General features: G+C 38.4%; 1 protein-coding gene across 1 annotated transcript in view; it reads right to left on the bottom strand.

Moving 5' to 3' along the window:
• Positions 1-13799, bottom strand: part of LOC113139979 (contactin-associated protein-like 4) — a 74770-nt gene that overhangs the window by 22309 nt on the left and 38662 nt on the right. Inside the window, exons 11-15 of the mRNA XM_026323652.1 lie at positions 12799-12970; positions 7248-7354; positions 2543-2662; positions 2155-2355; positions 1047-1209 (exon numbers count right to left, since the gene is read on the bottom strand). Coding sequence (XP_026179437.1) covers positions 1047-1209; positions 2155-2355; positions 2543-2662; positions 7248-7354; positions 12799-12970 — 763 coding nt within the window. The remainder of the gene's footprint in view (positions 1-1046; positions 1210-2154; positions 2356-2542; positions 2663-7247; positions 7355-12798; positions 12971-13799) is intronic.

The following is a 13799-nucleotide window of genomic DNA, read 5'->3' on the forward strand; positions in this document are numbered from 1 at the left end:
CTAACACTCTCACAAATCTCTCAACTGTGTTCATTTGTTCTTGGATGGTTACAGGCAGGCGTTCACTTGAAGATCAGAGTTTCAGCTCACATACGTCTCTGGCGATGTTTTGTGAAATCTCTTCATGTAGGAACACAGGCTAAGTGACTCATCTGCACGTTCACCACACAGGTTCGCTCTGTGGTGTTTCAGATTCCAACAGACTGCTTTGTTGCTGCAACATCTTGTCAGAAATAAAACTAGGACTCTAGATGCACACAACACCTGCAAATCTGAGGCGATGTTGTTGGCAGGAGAGTCTGTGCCTCGCAGATTTAGAAAGGAAAATAGCCAACTAGGAAGAAAGACCTTGGGCTATGCAGACAGCAGCAGGATTGGTTGCAATACAAGAAAATAGATCTAAGTGCAGAATTGGTCATAGGATTGGGAAGGTGACCTAAAAACAAATTGCTTATAACATGGATCTAAGGATTTAAATACAGGACAGGATAAAATATGAAGAGGGTTGGTTAAATATTTTGAAATTTGACCTAGTTGTCTCAGTCCAGTAAGGCAGTATTTATTTACAAATCTGGTCAAACCAAATAAGTTTTAATGAGAAAAGAAATTAAAAATAATGAAGACTTCTCAAATGACAAAGCACACAGGTGGTTTCATCAGTTTAAATAAAGCAAATAACATAATGTAATGTAATGTAAAGCTAAATGGAAGCATGCTAACATGCAGGTGTAATGTTTATGTTATGTTTAATTCGTGGACCATTTGTCATATGTAGTACAGCACATCACCATGTGTTATTATGTTCTGATTGTCTGGCAGCTGCTTGTTAATACACATTAGGACCCCTTTAAACATTTGGTAAAGAATTTAGCTGTCATTCTTTAAGTTTTTTTACTTACTGTTACTGTTAATTGTCACTGGTGACAGAAAACTCAACATGGTTTTGAAAGCCTATAAAAACAGGGTGGATGCCACATGTGTCCTGCTCTACTTAATTCTTTGTTTTGTTATAGTATAATGACCATTTTATCAAGCAACTACAGTACCACTGGTCGTAGTCAGCGTCACAGTTGCAGTAGTGATTTGAATCCAGACAGTTGTCCTGCAGACCACAGGCGCACTGCTGGCTGCCTGGCTCAGCGCCACCCCAATATGTCTGGATCTGACCTGGACCAGGACCTCCCACCCACCAGCTGAATGGAGCACCCTCTGAAACACACAAACAAAATGCACACACTCTTTTGCTAGAGGGACCACTTATAATGCAAAACAGAAATGAATTTTAGAAGAGTTAAGCCCATGAATCCTACACGGCTCCAGCAGCTGGCAGCTGAGCGGGAAATTATCATACCTCATCAATGGTTTCATCACAGCACATTTTCTAGATGTTTCTGCACTTGACTTGCATATAAAATGGAACATACTGAAGAAGAGAAAGTGTCCTGTCATTTTCTTTCCTCTGTCATCTTCTTCTATCTGTCTAACAACACACCTCTTTTTCAACACAAACCAGCACCTCTCATGCTGCCAGGCTGTGACTATGTATCACCTGTTTTTCCCTGATAAAACTGGACAGATAATGGGGCAGCTATTCTCCCCAGATTTCTCTGTCTTACAAGTATCCTGATAACTAGACTTTATGCATAGATCTAAACAAGATGGGGTCATTCATCAGTGCAGTCTGAAAGTCAAGTCTGGAATTTTCCATGTTGTGAATGTAGTTTGCAGATTTTAAAGTTTAGATTCTGCTGCCAAGAATATGAGCATCACATTTGTGTTAAAAATAAGTCAGTTCATATTTTCAGCTTCATCCAAGTGTAACCAATGTATTGTGAATTGCTGATGGTTTTTACTGGACAAATTAAGTGGTGTAGCAATGTTTTAATGAATTAGTTAATTATCAAATTAATAAAATCAGCAATCTACTTTTCTCTGGTGCCAGATATAGATCCCTCAGATACAGAAAAAGCTTGCTCTGCAAAGAACTTTGTGCCTGATGCCCTTTCCCACTGAACTCTCTCCTCCAGCTTCAGCAAACAAAAGCACACCCAGGAGTGGTCAACAAGAACAATACGATGTCAATATCTCACTGCCCTTCAAAACAGCTGCTGGACACAACAGAGAAGGTTGAAAAGCTCAGTCCCCTAAACCTACCCGGTGTGTTGAGGAGGCGGGACTTCCTGCAGTGGTAGGTCAGCTCCTGCTCACAGTGCTCTGATTGGCTAATAATGGCTGCTAATTGCTCTTCGTCTGATGCATACTCAAAGTGGGGTGCATCTTGGTTTGTCTCAGGGGACAAATGCACTCTGGTCAGCTCTGTGTTATTGTGCTGGATCACCATCCAGGCCCTGTCCTCTGGTGGGCAGAGAGGAGAAAAGATGGGAGAAACAGGAAAATTAATGACAAATATGACCCTGTTCCAATCATTCAGAGGAAAAAAAGTCTGTGTTGTATGAGATTAAATGAGATACATCAAAACGTTCATGATACAAAACACATTTACTGAGTTGAACTGTGCTATCTGTACCTGTTTGTGTGTTACCTGTCATGTTACAGTAGATGAGCTGGGGTTTGACTGGGCCGCTTCCATCCACATCTATGTAATAATGTCCTGATGCGTTGCCTTTGTGCTTGTATGCCTCACACGACTGCTCGTATGTGGCTGAGGGGGGAATCAAAATAAGAAACAATATCAATAATAACATCCTATGTGACTGTAAGTATTACTATGCTATAGTATTGCATTCAAAACAGTATTAAAACATAACAACCAAAGCCTGTTTTTGTATTGAAACATGCAAAAAACTGACCAGAACTAAGGACTTGTGAAGAAAAATATTTCCTAAATGTGCTCCTTAAAATGAACGTTTGGAACTAGTGCACTACCACTCACATGACTTATTCATGCCAGTCAAATATGTGGCTAAGCTTCACAAAAGACAGCGAAGACAAAGCCAAGTTCAATTATTTAAATGAAGCAGTAAAGGAGTCCTGCAGTGTGTTTTTTTTATCAACGTAAGGCAGATATGTTGTCAATTAATATCTGCTCATAGACATGCAGAGCTGTGTTTAGGTCCTCGCTGTCTTAGTCAAATATTCACTTCTTCTACAAATTGTTTCTATACTAAAAACTACTTTACAACTGAAAACTTGTTTCGGAGAAAAACATAATGGAGAGCAGATGATCTGTAATTTAATTAATAATTATCATAGATGAATGCTGTAAAGGTTCACCTTGATTTGAAACATAATATGTTTGTGAACATTTAAATGAAACCACAATTTCCCTTCACCAAGTGATTTGTTGTCTAATTCCAACCAAAGACAGGGATCCTGATGCAATCCCTGGTCTCTGGAGTCAAAGTTCTTAGTTTGCACATTATCCTCCATGACTGTGCTTCATTCATTAGAAATAAAAAGTTTGTAAACATAAGGCAGCCATTTGTCAGTATGTCAGAGAAAACAATTTACTAATATAGAAATGCAATTTCTAGGAGACAGGGTCCCCACTGTAATGACATTTAATCAAAACACAGTTGTTTCCTAACCTTAACTAAAGCGCCTTTGTTCTCTGAACAGCCTGCAAAGCTGCCCAGCTACCTCCCCGTGACTCGCAGGCAGTCCATAAATGCACTGTAGTGCTTCTTACACTACACACAAAAACATTACCAAGAAACATGATCCAGGCAGCCATTACTTCTCCTGTCAAAACGTAATTGGCAAAACAAAAGTGTTGTATAGAACATATTTTCTAGGAGACAGGGTGTCTACTGACACACTCATAACGTTAAATTCTGGCCTGTCCGGTTCTCTTAATTAAAATCGCTTTATTCTGTGAACAATCAACTTGTGCAACACAGGACAGAGATTATTCTTATTTGTTCTCTTTAAAACCTGGAAGTATAAAATGCAGCCTAAGTGTTTATAATGCCCACCAAATCTCACACAAATGATTATTTTGATTTCAACAATCATTTGTTTTCACATCTTAGTCAAATATGTAAAGAAGCAGAAGTCAAAACAAGACTAAAAACTCATAATTCGAGAGTTTAGAAAAGTTCGAAGAGTTTTAGAAAGTTTTGAAAACCTTTTGTCTGAATCGTCCCAGTTAAGTCTGTCCATAACTGTACTTGCATTAATGATTTTTCCCCTCCATTTTAAGATATGTAGGGAAATATAGTGCATAAAAGACAAAAAGATCAATTAGAAAATAGTTAACTGGCAACTATGGACCCAAAAACAAATTATATAAAGGCCTATTATATAATGTTCACTCTGTAGAACATACATACACACACGCATACACCACTACACAGATGAACAGACTCTATAGTCACAATTTTTGAAGGTTTCAGACATTCTTCACAGGAGTAGTTCTTTTACCATGACACTGCATTGATACAGTCTGAGAAAGGTTTTGACCCCAAAAAATTTCTAACTCTGTCTGTGTGTGTGTGTGTGTGTTGGACCTGATCCAGCCTGCAGCTGCTCACACCACCAAAGCATACAAAGATTCAATCAATGCCTGGCAGTGTAATCAAAGCCAGTATCTCTTTAATTTTCTAATCTGACTCACCTAAAACACCGTAGGCAGCCTCTAGGTTGAAATCCAGTTATGTAGAAAGAACAATTTTCTGCAGGACTCAGCCTCCTTTTCTGCTTTCTGCCTCCATCTCTTCTCCTGTGCCTTCCTGTCCTCACTCCCATTTTTCTTCATCTTTCTATGACTTATTTCAAGTCTTATTTTTCTTTTTGTTCCATTTCTTCTCTGTACTTATTTCTGATAATACAGGGGAGGAAGTTTTTCCTTGTCTTGTCAAGTTGTAGAGTTCTACAATAGAGATACTGCACCAGAGAATATTTAGGACATTTTCTTGAAAAATAGAACTTGTTGAGCATGGTTATATATGAATACATTTAAATAATTAATATATTAACATTAATTTATTTTCCTCTATGTATGTGAGAGTGTAATTACTGATATTTATCAATATTGAATCCTCTAAGTGAATATTATCAAGAATCATAAAAACAACTCCTAAGAGTTGTCTAAGACTGTGTGGGTTCTGTGTAATGAACCCTGGAAAATGGTTCTATATATTTAAGGATGACATACAGAACCACACAAAAAGCAAAACACTAAGCCAATTGAAAGAGCAGCTCCTCTCACAGGGGTTTCTCTGATGCTGTGGTGTTGGTTAGTGCTGGTTTGAAGTGAGAAGTGGGACAAAATTGTAGCTTTCATCTCCAGCAGAAAGCGAACCCTTTGTTCATTCCTCAGCCCTCTCCCACCTCTGCCACTGGATAAAGTATCAGTCCGCTGTATTTCTGAATTAGACCAACCAGGCTGTTTTTGTTTAGAAGCACCATATCAGGTCAGGTGCAAACTCACACACAAGTCTGAGACTGATGCATAATTTTCAGTCAATCACCTTTGCACTTAAAGTATGTTAATTTGCAGTGGAAGCACTAGGTGCCGTTAGGATGAAATCCTGTAATGTAAATGTAAAACAATGTAAAGTATTAATAGTTGCTTCATGTAATATTTTGTGTATTTTTTATGTGGTAGTTATAGTTTAGGAGACTAGTACCTTGAACTGAACAACAGGCAAAGTTGCTGCCTCTCTCGGAATCAGGTAATTGTTCTGCTAACAAATTATTTTCCTTTAAGTTTTTCCGTTTTGTTTGTGGAACATAAAGGATTCTTTTCATGTTTATGTTGCAGGAAAATTAGTTGCATTGTTCTATTTTTTGAAGCAGTTCATTTGTCTGTGACAAAGTCATAGAGTTTGAGTGACAGAAGTTGATGTCAGCAGCCTGTCACATTTTTACGGACTGTCCTGGTATTATGACAAATACATACATATCACATAAAGAAGCAGGCATATGTTAACAATACAACAATTGCCATTGTAGGTGAAGGGGAAAACAATGTCTTAAGAGTTTTAAATGAAATTGAATTCTAATTTGCTCATCTTTTCCAAGTGCCACAAATCGGTTTAGGCTATTCCCAACTGAATGCAGCTAATTAAAGTTCTGAAACAATGGAATACAAAAAAGACACAAGGAAATGAATGTTAGGGACATGGAGTCTCACTATTCTCTGAAGGTCATTACGTGTTTGTTTTTCTGGCACTTTTTCTTTTGTCATCTATTATTACATAGACTCATACATGAAAAATAGTACATACTCATATTCTAGTATTTCAAGCTTCTTAAAGTGGCAAGTGAAAGGAGAAAAACACAAGCAATACTCAATATATGAGTAAAGCTGCTTTGTTTTTTGTGATAGGAAAACACTTTTTTTTAAACTATTGGCAGGATATAAATATTTATCTTTTTTATATAGACAATCATTCTGTCAATAAAGATACCAGATACCAAAAGTGTGGTCCAATTCATCATCTATGATTTCCATACTGCAACATAACTCCAATGAAAAGCTCTATATACGATGCCAAGTAATGCAACACAAAATCAGATAAAAAAAGAAATGGTGGCTCTTCATTTTGAAGCTTTTGTGAAGCAGTTCATGAAATTTGTCTCCCTCTCCATGTTATACTTTATAACTACTTAAATGCTGTAGTAATGAATACTTTTTTATTAACAGTGGATCAAATGACTAAGTGCATTGGATCTTCATGGAACAGTTTAGCATCTTTTGGGTTTTACAGTCTGCAACTGTGTTGGTTCACTCTCACTGTCTGAGGCAGAAAATGCTGATAGAGCCATTACCTGGTTAACTTGTGAACATAATTGAACATTTAGCAATTAAATATCCAGATATTTCCCTGAAGAGTTGCTGGGACCAAAAACAGATCTATAGGAGAGTGAATATTGGATTTACATTCACACAGGTGGCCAGAAACACATCTTAAACTGAATGCTAATGTTGCCCTGTGTCTGCTGAACAGATAAACAGGCAACAGTTTGCCAAGGCATTAATAATATATTAGCATTTCATAAGGTGGTAATATGTCAATGTTGTGTTTACGTAAAGCTTGTTACACTGGCCCCAAACTGCCAAAACATCAATTACTATAGTTAAATCTAAAATAATTTTCAATGCTATTGTGTACATTCTCAAAAGACCTTAATGATGTCAATACAAAGCAATGAAGGCAGAAAATATGGCATTGAAAGGTACTGTATACTGGCCACATTCCAGGACTTCAATGGTTTGATAATTTTTTTTTATTTTTAGGGTATTTCTGAACCCTTCAGATGCCCTGTGGCTGGTTGCTTACAGCTGTGGCAGGTGGCTCCTCTGTAGCCGCTGTTGGAGCAGTTACAGTGGAAGGTGCTCCATGACTGAGTACATAGACCTCCATGCTCACAATGACTGGGGGAACACCTGAGAGACAGAGAGACACACACAGAGAGAGAAGCTTATTGTCTGTCAAAAGTTCTCTGAAAAGTTTTTCAAGGATGCAGATAAGAAAGGGAATGATGGGTCTTCAGCACACCTGGCTGTTCAGATAAACATGTTTATATGAGGGGCCTCAGAAAGATCTGTCTTAAAACAAGCAAACAAAAAGTTTCAGGCTTTTAAAGAAAATCTGAAAAGTCTTTGTTTTCAAGTGTTCTGAGAAGTAGCTGGTTTGAAATAAGCCTTTGCTAGCATTGTTAACTAACATTGCATCATCCAGAGACAAAACCCTTGAACTCCCACCTAAGCTATCTCTGAAAGACTAAAGTGACATTTTGTTATTTATCTTCATGTTCTGAGGCCATGGAAGAAGCACATTTCTTCAGTTACTCTCCCACCTAACACACAGTAAACTATTTATAAATCTCCTTCAGATCATTACCAATTCTCTACATACATGACTATTACTGATTATGCAAGCTAACCAGTCCTTCCACTGTGTTTGAGTAAAACACACAACAAAACACCCACAACCTTTAATCACCAGAAAAACAGTTTAATTTATTGTAAATGTAGCTCAGACCATAAAAGACCGTTTTACATAATAGTATTGCAAGGACATAGCTCGGGGTCAGATTTAGGTCCTGCACCTCCAAGCACTGGCAAAAATGTATATTTAGTTTTGGCTGTAATAGGAAATAAATAGTTTCCATTTAGAAATAAATATGCACTGTAAAATGGTGAATCTAGAGCATAGAAACTGATTTATGCATTGGTGAATTGTGTACGTCTACAGTACACAAGTACCCTTATCAACCCTAAAGGTGGAATAAAATCACCTCCATAGAAAATATCCTCAAGCAAAGAAAAGTTTCCACAGTCCCCAGGAAGGCTGGGTGGTGCAGGATGGAGGCAGAGAGAATAGAGAAGGTGGGGATGGGGAAATGAAACAGATGAGGAGAAAGCAGCAAGATGAAGCCAGTGAAAAGGATAGCACATGCACACTGGGTGGAATCATGGTAGTCAATAGTAATATTGCTTCTTTTTTGCCAAGTGATTATGATGAGCAAGAGGTACAATAACTAGAGCATGACATGAGTTCAAAGATGAATTGATTTGTTTCTTCCCATTTCTGTCCCATCCTGAAAGCTCTAAGGTTCTCCTGTAATTTTTTCTCATGAGCCTGTTTCAGTCCAGATTATTTATTTCCTGAACTGTTTAATAGATTGATTCTTTTCAAAGCTAATTAGCATAAACACAACAATGTTTTTTTTTAACTTCATAAAATTCTGTTCAACATTCTTGGAATATATTTGCATCCTTGCCAAGAGTCAGATGAGAAGATTAATAACACTCTAATGACTCTACAGTAACTATGGAACTTCAATGCTACACATAAATTTGGGGAATGAAATAATGAGCTGTTGAAAAGCTTAACATACATTAGTATGTAACTTGAATGATCTAATAAATCCAAAGCTATAACAACAAGATACATGTACCACTGTTTACCATCAGAGTACAACTTCTCCCAGGCTCCTGAATGAATGTCCGACAGTTTTCTTGTTTATTCACTGCTTTATCATCATTGGAAGAGCAGACAAGACGAGCAGGTAGACAAATGTCTGTGCTTGCACTCATTTTGTTAGATTCAACATCCACTTTGTTCTTACTCCCACTGTAGTCTACAAAAGTTTGGAAAATTCAACTTTTCTTGGCAACAGCCATCTGCAGCCACAGTAGGCAACACTTTCCAGCAGGGTTGGAGGAGATTTCTGTCACTGTCTCACCATCTCGTTTGCCATCGGCAGCCTGCTGCCGCATGCAGCCTCAAACACACAGCATATAGCAAGAGAAAATTAAAATGGACTCAACACAGGCCTGGGTCAAACGGTGAGCTGAACTGTGGTCTCTGTCACTAAATCTACAAGAAGTTCCAAGGCAAAAAAATCCTGCTTTTGCAAACACTTTCTAAATCTTCAGAGGGATTTTAGGTTGACGAACAATTTGCAGTGCAACGAGACAGCGTAGTGCACCACAGGTACAACACAGGACTTTGAGAGTAACTGAGAGAAGAAACTTTCCAACTTATCTAAAAGTTTCTAGTGCAGTTTAACAGTGTCTTATAATGTAGCTTGGATCCCAAGGCTTGCATCCAGTCTCCCCAGTTTATGTTACCACCTCTGGCTAAACCAACACAGCACAGTACCTCCTCTGATCTGCACAGTATTACTAGACAGGTAGGCAGGGCTGTCGCACAAAGACTTCAAATAACTGCAGTCTGCTGAACGGCACAGGGGAGTGAGAGAGAGAGAGAGAGAGAGAGAGAGAGAGAGAGAGAGAGAGAGAGAGAGAGAGAGAGAGAGAGAGAGAGAGAGAGAGAGGAAATGTAGGGATCTCTGTCCTTTCAGTCTGCTCTGCAGTTACTCCAGGATTAACTGCCATGTCTCACACACAAAGTTTGGAAATGACATGTGTGAAAGGGAAAATGGATGTGTATTTGTGTGTCAGTCTCTGGTCACACTGAGCACCAGACATGTCACAAAGTCAGTGGCATTGGGCAGACAGATACACAGAACATGAAGAGTGGGCCTCTGACCCTTGTTTCTTTATATTTGGGATGTGTGTGTGTGCGTGTGCCTTGACATGGGGCATTATTAAGTTGTCAGCAACGTGACAGAAGCAAAGAGGTCAGAATTACTGCCTTCTGACAGCTTAATCTATCTCACTTCAAAACATACACGCACATTCTGGCAAGAGAGGTTGGAGGGATGGGGTGCTAAGTTCAGATATTTGATAGCATTGGAAAGCTAGTGTGCCCTAAAGGAATCACTATGTTTCACACAAAGTGTTTGTTGGATTGTTGAACAACTACGCCCGACACTTTTCCCCTGTCAGATTTTGGGGCTGTGTCCAGTAATTTTTAGTATATTCCAAAAGTGACAATTCAACAAATAAACTCTCTTTTCACTTTTTGTATATACAGCTGCATGCAAGACTACAATACATTTAAAGTCAGAATGTGTGAAAGTGTGCGCCATTATACCCAGTTATATCATCCATCATTTTGTGCCCCTCTGACAGCGGATGGTTTATCCTGCCTTTGAATTGATTTTTTGCGCTCATTAAACAAACAAGATAAAATGTGTTAATTAGTCAGTTTTAAAGAACTTCATCACTCTGGGACAAAACTACACTAGGTGCTTCCTCTTATTTCCAGTCTTTATGCTAAACCAGGCTAATCCAACTTTCCAACTTATCTAAACTTCACTTTAAAGTGTCAGTCTGTTCCTTTAACTCTCTCCAAGAGAGGCAATAAATTCCTAAAATGTTCAAGTAATTCTTTAAAAGCCTTTCTGAAATTGTTTTAATCCATTCTTGTGTCTTCTGTGATGTTTTACATAACATTTAATGTGACAAACCTTGAATCAAAACAAAACACACAGCTGTGTTTCGACTGAGTAGACATTGCATGGTTTTAAAATTCCTAACAATCGCTGCAAGAATGATGGATCACCTCCAGTGGCAAGTATTGACCAGCAACAGGACTTGATGCCAGTCCTTTACTATTTCCAACTAAGCCAGTCCTCTTCAAGTCTGTTTTCTGCAATTTGGTAAGAATCTACTCCCCTATGATTTGATTATCCTTTGATAATCACCTCAAGTGAACAGGGAGATGAAATATATTTCTCTCTTTTGCTAATTAATCCAGGTAGCTGCACATGCAGTAAGTCTTTCATCCTCTACTCAGGAATGAAGTTAGCTGCATCTGGTGAAAGAACAGGGCAAAAATGGGAGTTTTGGATTGATAAATTGCTCTTGGTGCTCTCTTTTGATTTCAACTGGCTTTTGTTGTGCCTAGGGAGGGATTTTTCAACTTGATCTTTTCAGTTCATGTTATAAACAAGTGATTTAACCACCCTGGAGAGAAAGTTCAGATTTGGAATACTACAAAACTGTGTGTGCAGTGGGAGAGTGTGGATTGTAATAAATTTAAATGATCTGCCGTCACAACTCTTTGTTAAGTGAAATGGCTCAGCCAGTAGGTTCTCAGATGGTATAGTCAGATATCACATTTCTTTCTTTGCTTCCCTTTAATCTTAACGTGATACCCAGTGGACACAATATGTTGTATTCGTCTTATATCCACTTCACCACTTACTGCTCTGGCTGTGAATGTCTCATGCACAACTCACATGACTGAGCTATCAGTGCAAAATTAATCTTTTTCACACTATCAACATATGCTATCTCTAGTTGCAACTGCACTGACATAACAGAGACATTTGTTTTACTACAAAAAAGTACAGTATGCCAGCATTTGGACAGAGGAGATGAGTGACTTATTTAAAAGCTTATTACTGTCTTCACTTAAGGAAATACCTTATCTCTATTACCCTTCATTAAAAAGGGGTAAAATTCACTTACCAAGATCTTGGGTCTAGACTAAGGGTTTCTGCTGATATGCTTCCACCCAGGTATCAGTTTACATTTTTATTTTATTTTATTTTATTTATTTTGTATTTACTTTACAATCAGATCAGACAAAATAACAATTCTGATAACTGAAGAAATAAAACTATTTTGCAAGTAGCCTCTGAAATGGACACCATAACTGCATGCTGCAAAGAGTCAACAGCAAGGCACATGTCCTGGGTACTAGCTTCAGTCTACCTGCCAGTCTACAGCCACTCAGACGTTTATTTTATTTGTTTAATCATTAATTCTCCTCTAGTGCTTAAACAGTAATTACATATGAGCCTTACGTATGCCTCCCTCTTTCCTCTCTGGCACTCTATAACACCTATTTTACCTAAAGTATAAACCAGTTAATATTATTATACTCGCTGTACATTTATAAGAAAGGGGCACCATCACACAGGTTACTCAAAGAAGAACTGTGCAGACCTTAGACTCATGGGATGATAAATGCCAGGTGTGATTAAATAGTCTTGTTAACTGTGGTGTTTTTTCTGTGTTGACAAGTCAACAGACATGATTTTAGTACATCAGCAGTCTCTTGTCTCTGTCTGGACTGGGATCCTTATCTAACTTTGTAGTAGTAGCAACTAACAAAATTCAATTTTCGACTTGTGTTATTTATTGACTACTTTAAAGGGAGAAAGATTGTCTGGACATACACTGAGGAAGTGATTTTCAAATGTGCATTGAACCAGGAGAGAAATCCAAATCAGCCATAATATGAGTACGTACTCCTGTGACTGTTTTCACAAATTCCAAAATGACTGTGGAAACCCCTCTGATCCAAAATAACACACAAAGTAGAGTAACCTAAGGAGAATTAATGAGTTTAATCGCCTCCAAAGAGAAAAAGTGTTTTCCTGCCACACGTATAATTGTGCAGCATCACATTCAGATGAATGAGCTTCATGACAACAGAAGAAAAAAAAGACTCTTTAGAGACTAACCTGTCAATGATGCCACACATATCAATCTGTAAGTTTCTGTAGTTTCCCAACTGCCTGTGCTGCACCTTGATCAGGTTTACAGGTTGATTATCCAGAGTCAAGTGACGCATACAGCCCTGAAACCCTGTGAAGGGGTTTCTGCACTCCTGACTGCTCTCCTGTGCAGGACAACCTGAGGAAGGAAACACACATGACTATATCACTGGATGAGCTACAACTGCTTTTTTTATATTTGTGTTTTTCTTAGGCTCATTAATACAGATTTGGATTTCAATTTCAATTAAAATAACTCCAACACAATCAACAGACAATCAAAGCTATTATTTGAGTGAGTTTATGTGGGTGATTTTAGTATTTAGACCAGTAAACATATTCTTTCTCTAAATACTGGAATTAGCTGCTGTCTAGTTTATCTCTAGAGCAGGGGTGGCAAACCCTGGTCCTCGAGGGCTTCTGCCGTGCTGGTTTTCCAATTATCTCTGCCGTACCGACTGCTGATTGTCTGGGTCAAGTGTATGGTATCTCCCTGTTTCTGATTGGCTGAACACACCTGATTCAGGTAAACAATGTAAGGTAGAGCATGGATAGTTAGAAAATGAGAGACATGGGTTGCTCGCTCCTGCTGTAGAGCAAGAAATATGCTTTTCTTTCTCCTGGTTCCCTCAGCACAGTTGAATTTTCAGATTTAAGGGGCATTATCTCACTATCCCCACAGAATATACTTAAAATAAATAAACACCACCAAATAAATCTCCTTTATCTTCAAAATGTAACTTAAGCCCTTAGCAAACATAGATCTGAGGAGGCCATCATGTAAAGCCACTTCATCGTGCAAAAGCCTGTGAATGAGCTCCATGTCTTATCATCCATGATTCATGGTTGAGGCTGATCCTGGATAGCTGTATTCTGTGGACACATACAGAATTCCTGCTCCAGGCTCTGCATTGCTCTAATTACCGTCAGCCCATCCGGCACACAGTGTGACACCTACTTGCAGAGGA

This window comes from Mastacembelus armatus, chromosome 4 (genome assembly GCF_900324485.2).
Source record: "Mastacembelus armatus chromosome 4, fMasArm1.2, whole genome shotgun sequence".
NCBI lineage: Eukaryota > Metazoa > Chordata > Actinopteri > Synbranchiformes > Mastacembelidae > Mastacembelus > Mastacembelus armatus.